This window comes from Buceros rhinoceros, unplaced genomic scaffold (genome assembly GCF_000710305.1).
Source record: "Buceros rhinoceros silvestris isolate BGI_N320 unplaced genomic scaffold, ASM71030v1 scaffold6736, whole genome shotgun sequence".
Classification (NCBI taxonomy): Eukaryota; Metazoa; Chordata; class Aves; order Bucerotiformes; family Bucerotidae; genus Buceros; species Buceros rhinoceros.
Window position 1 is genome coordinate 1 of NW_010419203.1, and position 8,016 is coordinate 8,016.

General features: G+C 39.2%; 1 protein-coding gene across 1 annotated transcript; it reads right to left on the reverse strand.

Annotated features, from left to right (window-relative positions):
• Positions 1–685: 685 nt before the first annotated feature.
• On the reverse strand, positions 686–6,995 carry LOC104495788 (Y+L amino acid transporter 2-like). Its single transcript, XM_010138804.1, has 3 exons — positions 6,422–6,995; positions 2,573–2,698; positions 686–834 (listed from the first exon to the last, which is right to left on the reverse strand). Exons 1-3 carry the CDS (start codon positions 6,951–6,953, stop codon positions 686–688), a joined length of 807 nt encoding a protein of 268 aa, XP_010137106.1. The 5' UTR covers positions 6,954–6,995.
• Positions 6,996–8,016: the final 1,021 nt, after the last annotated feature.

Genomic DNA, 8,016 nt, shown 5'->3' on the forward strand with positions numbered 1-8,016 from the left:
AACACTGACAATCTGAAACTCAGTCTGGCTAAATCCAGCTATTTTTAGAGTTAAAATTATAAAGTAGCAGATAAGTATTTTAACAGATAACTTCCCTGGTTAAATAAATGCACAGCACAGAACTCAGGGGTAACAAGACAAACTGGAAACGTCAAAAAAAAAATCTCTTCCATTCTTTATCTTTCAGTTGTAGCAATCTGAGCTGTTGCTTATAATAGTAAAAATGATCCAATGGGATTCTATTTTTAACAGAAAGGCATCTGCTTACAGAGTCACAAGTGAACAAGTCACACTTCTAGAGCATGAATTCATGGAGACATGCTTAAATATCAAATCAGAATTACCGCACAGATAAAACCAGCACAGACGACACTTAAGTAACTGTTTCACTGCAATATTAGCACATACCGTAATAAACAGTAGCAGCATCTTGAACTGAAAGCTTATCAAGCACTAAGTAACAGCATCCTGCAATCACCTAGACTTACTTATATTTACCTTTTTTCTTTTTCCATTTTTAATGGAGTTTAAAACTAGTAAATCTTTGCTAGTGGCTGTTCTCAGCCATACCATCCACATAAAGAGCAGTTCTGCCCCTTTTTGCATAAGCTCAGAACTCGTTAGTGAAAGACAACCGCAAAACAAGCAACTTGGGACCTCTCCAGGTTTAGAAAGCTCGAACCATTTACCTTTCTGGGTTTCTGATCTCTTCTGTTACATAGTTGAGCGTATCCCAACCAGAGTAAGAGAACAAGGCAGAATAGAGCGCGAGGGAAATGTTTCCAATATCTAAAGAGGATCCCCCAAAAGAGTTCTCAAAGTGCAATGTATGTCCTGTGTGGGGAAGAGATGCAATGAAGTACAGGGTAATAAAATACAGTCAGGAATTTTTTTCACTTTGGCACACACATAGAAAAAAAGCTCAGAAACCCTAATTCCTTCAAAGCTGCTTATTAACCACTTTTCCAGTTCCGCGCTATGCTTCAGCCACGAGAATAAGCACGGCATTTGAACTACTAGAAATTATCATCTGTGGATGATACTGTTCTATAATTAAATACCTTTGTCCACAATGGCACAAAAAGTTCAGAACGTTAAGTTCCAACTATACTACAAACAACTGCCAATAACAGTTCTCAGGCTAAGGGCTCTTTCATAACATATATTTATAAAATAATCGACTCTATCTTTCTCAATTTTCAATCATTTAGCCTATGCAGAGAACGATGATTACACTGATTTTAGGTAACTATGACAAAAACCTCAAACCACCTAAGTGGATGTTTAAGTTTGAGCTATTAAATATAGAAACCCGAGAACAATTAACAGAACATGAAATTCTGTTACTTGAGATAAAATTTTCCCAAGCTAGGAGAAGCATCAGTTTTTGCACCAGTATTTGTGAGAACTTGTGCCATCACCTGACTTTAAGCAAGTCAAGACATGCTTATCAATGGCAGTTTTATATATTCAGAGTATTTTACATACAGACACACACACAAATCACCAAGTACAGAAAGCGAGTTACTAATGTAACTACAAAAGGTGCCCAGTACTATGCATCCTGAAATGTTTGGACCTCATCAAAACTGTCCAGGCAAATATTTGAGGCCTCCAAAATATCTTCACTTATTTCTCTTCCCTATGTCTTATCCTAATCAGACATCCATGGTGTAACTGCTGAGTTAGAAACACCAAAGGGAGGCAACGCCGAGGGAGTTGGAAGAGGACAAGCTCAGTACCCACACAACAAGGGCTGGGCGGATGTGCTACAGATCAAACACCCCAGCATGGTGCTCCCATATGCATATTCTTGTCCATCCACAGTAATTACTTTGCTCCTGGACTTCCAACAGTAAGTGTTTAGAGCAAAGAATTGCCAGCTTGCCAGGGGAACGCTTTATGGCAGCTTTGACAGTGGGGGAATTTTTTTAAGCTAAAAAATACCAATAAATTCTCTCCAAAGGAAGGGCTAAGAACAAAACAAAGTTCAGAATTCCTTTAACTTGAAGGCACAATGGCCAACACACACACAAATTAAAAAAAATATTTTTAAACGCTGGCAACTTTCTAATTCTCAACAGCGATAACAGAACTCAAGATCTGAGCAGAAACAGAGCTGCTGTTATACAAATCTACTTACACATTTTGACAAATTTATTTTTGCTTTTTTACAGAATTTATTTTGTAATTAAAATACCCAGTTATCTCACTGTAAAGTAGTATGTTCCTTAAAGAAGTTTACAGCTTTCTCCACTCCCATCGTATTTTGCTGGGTCTGTATTTTGCCATTTTCAGTTCCTTTATTATTCCATACTGCGGGCTGTAAATTGCACAACACTGCTGAGCAATCAGTTACTTTCTGTAACCCTGTCCGAAGTCAACTGAGATAGGACAGCTTCTCACGACACAGTACCACGGCAGTGCCCACCGCTGGCATGCTGGGCCTTTTCAAAGCGGCTGCACTGCATGAGGCACTTGATAACCCACACAGAGGCATTTTACCATCTTTAGACCAGCTACAGAGTTTAACCGATAAATGCAAACCTTTGCTTTGATTTTGTAAGCTTACCCTGGCATATTTTAACAAGTCCAGCTGTGATGATGACAATAAGAGCAAGAACTTTAGCGTAGGTAAATATATCCTGCACCCGTGTTCCCCATTTAACGTAGGCACAATTTATAAATGTTAGAAGACCTGGGAGGGGAAAAAAAAGAAAAATTAAAAGAACATTTGAACAATATTCACTTTATAATTCAAAATCTTTGGAGAAAGAATTAATCTAAATATGCACTTACAAGTTACACTAATACTGTGGTTAAACTAAGCAAAATACACTAGTGTTGAAAACACACTGGTTTACGCAAAACAGTAGGAAACAGATGTTCTAAACATACTCTTTCAAAAGATGAGAGGAAAGACCTTCCCCTTCTCTGATTACAAGTCCCTTTTCCTATCCTCACCCCTCATCAGCTGCATTCTGCAGCTACCTGAAACTAAAGAAACCACAACACGAAATAATTCATTTCAACGTATCAACGTTGTTCTGATCAATGAAAGATTAGAAATTCCGGTTGGCAACATATTAAAATAGTGTTCAAAAAGGTGGTTTTTTATCCTTCCTTGTTAGGCAAAGATGAGTTCAATGTCCATGGAGCATTCGCAAGACTGAGTAGAGTCACAGGAGGTTCAGTTCTCTTTTCCAATTGTGTTTCGCTGTATTACGGAGTGAGCTTACATTGAGCAAATAACATACGCTTTACAGCTAATGCGGCATCAGTCTGGATTTTTAAGAACTGGTAGGATGCAGTGAGTGTTGGGAGTGTATTTCTCCCGCTATCTCAAAATAAATTAGCATCAGATCTATTTCACAAGATTGTAATGAAACTTGAAATGAGACTTTCAGATTTCACAAATGGGTTAGTAACAGCGGCTGACTGAACTTACTCATATCATCAACTTCCCCAACAAACACTTTAAAGCTATTTGTAAATATACTGTTCTCATGGCTCTCAACAGTTTATGCATTTATTACCCTTTCCTCAAGTAGAGAGTCAAACCACCTCTGCCTGAACTCAAACGCTGAATATTGAATAGGATTCAGTACCTTCAGCATTCTTCATTGTACAAAAGACTAACTCAGTGTGTATTTTTCTTGTCCAGATTATCATTACATTACTGATTCCGGCCTGTAAGTTTAAATATTTCCCCCAAAATCTCATTTTTTTTCTACAGCTAGTAAAAAAGTGGTTATATGCTACTGTACTTTTGATTTCCAAAGAATTTTCTTATACTATGTATTAAATATGCATATGAATAAAAACTAAACTTGATTGTTTAAGGAGTAAGCTAGTAGGAAATCAGAATTAAATTAAAAGATGTGATAATTTTTTTCCTTTCCCATAATCCAAGAATAATGTGATACTGCTAAGATAAAAATGTACTTAGCACAGTTACCAAATGAAAAAGTAATAGTTTTCAAACGATAACAAAAGAAAGGTAATGACCTTAAAAGCACGGCACTAGTATACTCGTCAGTCTGGCCAAGTGGAATAGCTGAACGAGATTCCACTGAGCTTGGCAAGATGACAGGAAAAAACAGTCGTATCAAATTTCAAAAGTCAGGACTGCTGCAGCTCCCCAAGAGCCCGCAGGAGAAAAACAACTCTGCCTGGCCTCTGCTCTTCAGTATTAGTGATCACTATTAGCTATGGAGTACATGCTCACAGGGTTTATTTCAGCCTTTAATTTTTTTTTTTTGAAGCAATTTTCACTGGGAGGAATTATTATTAACTCCTCTTCATGGGTTAGGGCTTGGTGTCTACTTCAGATGAGATGCTACTCTGTCTCTGGTATCTTAAAAAAAAAAGAAAGATAATCAAGAAGCCACATTCCCCCTCTCTTTCTTTTACTAAAATTATTCTCTAATTTTTTCTTCAACTGAATTATCATTTGGCTACTTAAAGCTTCAGAGAACTGTCAAGTTTAGCTCTGTAGCACCAGATGCCACCCCATTGCCAAAATGATCAACAAAGTAATGCTGTGGAACACTAAGACTGATCTCGTGCTAGATCTAGTATCGTTATTACTAGAGCTTAAAAAAAGGGAACAAAAAGAAACCCTACAATGAACCTAGCCATTGTTACATACGGTCTGTATCTAACCACGTTCAGACTTTCACTCCCAGCAACTTCATTAACGAAGTATTCATCATATCCAGAGCTGAGGATTTGACACGCATTATCAGCCCTGCCAGGACAAAGCGCAGGCTTGAACAGGAACAGCTAAACGAAGCTGTAGAGAGGGGTGAGAGGCTCAACACAGACATCTAGAGCAGGGCAGAACAAGCATTTAATCCATAAAATAGACCGTTAAAGTTGTTCCACCTACTAAGAGAGTGATCTTCTTGTCATGCCTCCACTGAAGAAAAAGCTGCTACATCGCCTCTCTTAGCAGCAAGGGTAGAGGACATCACATTGTATTTCTACATCTACTATATAATAATTTTAATTTAATAATTTTGTCTTAGTTTCTTGCTTTTTGATAAACTGCTTTTTATAAGGGCTGGCTCCCCTCAGCTGAGAGATACCTTAAATGGAAGAGCAGATTCCCCCACACTCTGTGTCTGTGCCAGGATACCTTGGGATGGTATCTGTTTAAGGAATGTCAACATGACATTAGAGGCCTTTCATTGCTTCCCTGAAGTTGCCACAACACAATGTAGACAACACATTTGGAAGGGAGGAGGGAGACAGAGAGAACAGAACCGAGTATGCTGACAGATTTGTTGGAAGAAGTTTGTGGTTATTCCTCTGACTACCTGGATCCAGAGCAGCATATTAGTGCTTTCCCAGCAGAAACAAACTAACAAACAAAAATGGAAGGGGAAGAAACTACAATATTCACAACTAGTTAAGAGACATCAAATATTTGAAGCACACACTACTGCTGTCTTCCTGCTCTTCTAGTCCTACACAGACAACTGTAATAAGGACCATTAGAGCTATTTCAGCAGACTCCCTGTTGCCCCAAAAAGGAAACAGTCAGGAGCAGCTCATCTCCTCCCTGTAGTGTTGTGTGGGCAGTAAAAATCCCAAGTTCTGCATGAGCTTTATGATAAAAGCTTCCGGTCAATAGGGATGGAGGCTCCCCAGCACACGGCGACCGATCAGTACACGACAAAGGGTGGCCATCCTGACACTCTGAAATATATTTTTCTCTGTTTACTGGAAATGTAAAATGTATCTATGGACACTTTTAGTAGGAAATACCTAAAATTAAGTAAGATGGGCACAGTACAACCATACAGTTTCATTCCCTGGGTGCAGCAGAACAGTCCCAACTTGAAGCAGGTGGACGGTTGTTCCTCTATATTGACTAATGGAGCTGGGTGGCTCATTACCACCGTTTCGATGGTTTGTCTGCAGACAAAACTTCTGCTTTTCAAAACAGCTTTAAAACAGGTACCTTTGTACTGATGCTACAGTTAATCACGAACATGAAGAATAATCTTGAATGAACGATCTTTAGAAACCTTACCAGAGTAATTCCTTAAGCATGTCTACATCGTAAAATAAATTATACCAGAATTTGGAGCATAAGAGCTATTCTGCACCTCTTAGACCACACCAGGACCATCTTGAGGTTTGATTTAATATAATTCTCTGAAGGAAAACAAACTTCTTCCACCATTTTTTCTATGTAAGTAAACCTGGAAAAGTTAAATACCTTATTGTGTGTCTGAATGAGAAAACGGTAATTCATTGACTGAATACCCCAAGTTATTCATGTGCTGGAAATTCTCTTCACCTCTCACTGCAGATTCAGTACGCGACAACTCTGGGACTTGGTAGGGTTTGTTTTAATAAAACGTAACCCTGGATTAAAAAATTACCATGGCACATTTCAAGGAATACTTACATTCACAAGCAGCTGCTATGAGACGGCAAGCCAAATACGGAGGATCACAAGAAGGGAAGAAAGGTTGAACTATGTAGTTAGCAAAGGTGATGGCAATAATCGCCTGACTTGTTGGCTCGACAATTAGGAGTGAGGTCCACAAACGAATAAAAGCAATGAAGCTCCCAAAAGACTCCAAGATATATGCGTAGCTGGCTCCTGATTTTGTAATAGTGGTTCCAAGTTCAGCATAGCAGAGAGCTCCAAAGACTGAAAATATCCCTCCGATCGCCCAAATTATTAGAGACAATCCGTAAGATTTGCTGTAGAGGAGAACTCCTTTGGGAGAGACGAAAATACCTGAACCAATCATGTTCCCTACTATAAGGCTTATCCCATTTACCAAAGATATTTCTTTCTTCAGTTGCATTGTAGTTTGATTTCCATCCTGCATTCCACAGCTGTCACTTGCATCTGTCCTGTCTGACTTACTGACGGGGCTGTATTCAGCCAGCGAACTATGCGACTTTGTACAATCTGTCCTTTCTCCCATTGTGGAAAGACTGTGAATTCTCCACAACTCCAAATCACAATCTAAAACAAAATACAGACAGATTAAATCATTATAAATTTTCTTTTTATCCCAGGACTTTCTTGCCACATTTTCTTTCCGCCTTTTTACGCTATGAATTACAAAGGTAAATTGAGAAAGTCCCTTCTTTTCCGCTTCATACCTTTTCTTACATAAAAGTAAATCCATGCATAGTTAAAATAAACAGAAGAACCAACGTGCACAGAGCAAGAGATAAATTCCAGTAAAACTTAAGCTGAGAAAGGAACTTCTATCTTTAAAAAAAAAAATCCAACAACCAACCAAAACTGTAGGAAGGACAGAATTAAGGGATTCCAATGCTGAAAAGGAAGAAAGAACAGACAGAAGCAAAGTGAGGTGATACAGAAAAGCAAGCACTGTAAGAGCTGGCTAGAAGTTCTAAGCATGAACATACATTTATCGCAGTACTAAAAAACTTAATTTATTACACTTACACAACTAAGTTAAGGTTTGCACAGGTTATTAATGCAGTGTGGACTCTTGCTAAGGGCAATGTGAAGAGATACTTACCGCAGAATCCCCTTGATCCAAGGCTTGACTTTTACCTGATACTATAGCTTGCATCCTCTCCGAAACTGTTCCCAGTTACCACTGATGCATGGAATCAAACTTTACAATCGACATAGGCTGTAAAGCAGGTATGCTTTATTCAGCTCTGCAGTGCTGAAGGTGCGGCCGGGAAGGGGTTTCCCGTAATATGCTCGCACATCATCGGCAGTGAACGACCCTTATTTAAAGCAGCAAAGCATACATATTCAAAAGGTTTCCTCATCGCCTAATACATATGCACAACCTGTCCCTCTTCCTATGGTAATTAGGTCTCCTCCCCTCGGCGCATGCGTAGTGTGCTCTGGTGGTCGTCTCTTGGTGGTCGTGGGGAGGAAGCAAGAGTCTTTCAGAGTCATCGGGTTTGGCCTTTTGACCTCGGGTCCATTGCTCGTGCCCAGTGGTCAGTGCATCCGTTTGGTTCTCGCCTGCTCTGGCCTTATCTGTCTCAGCCAGG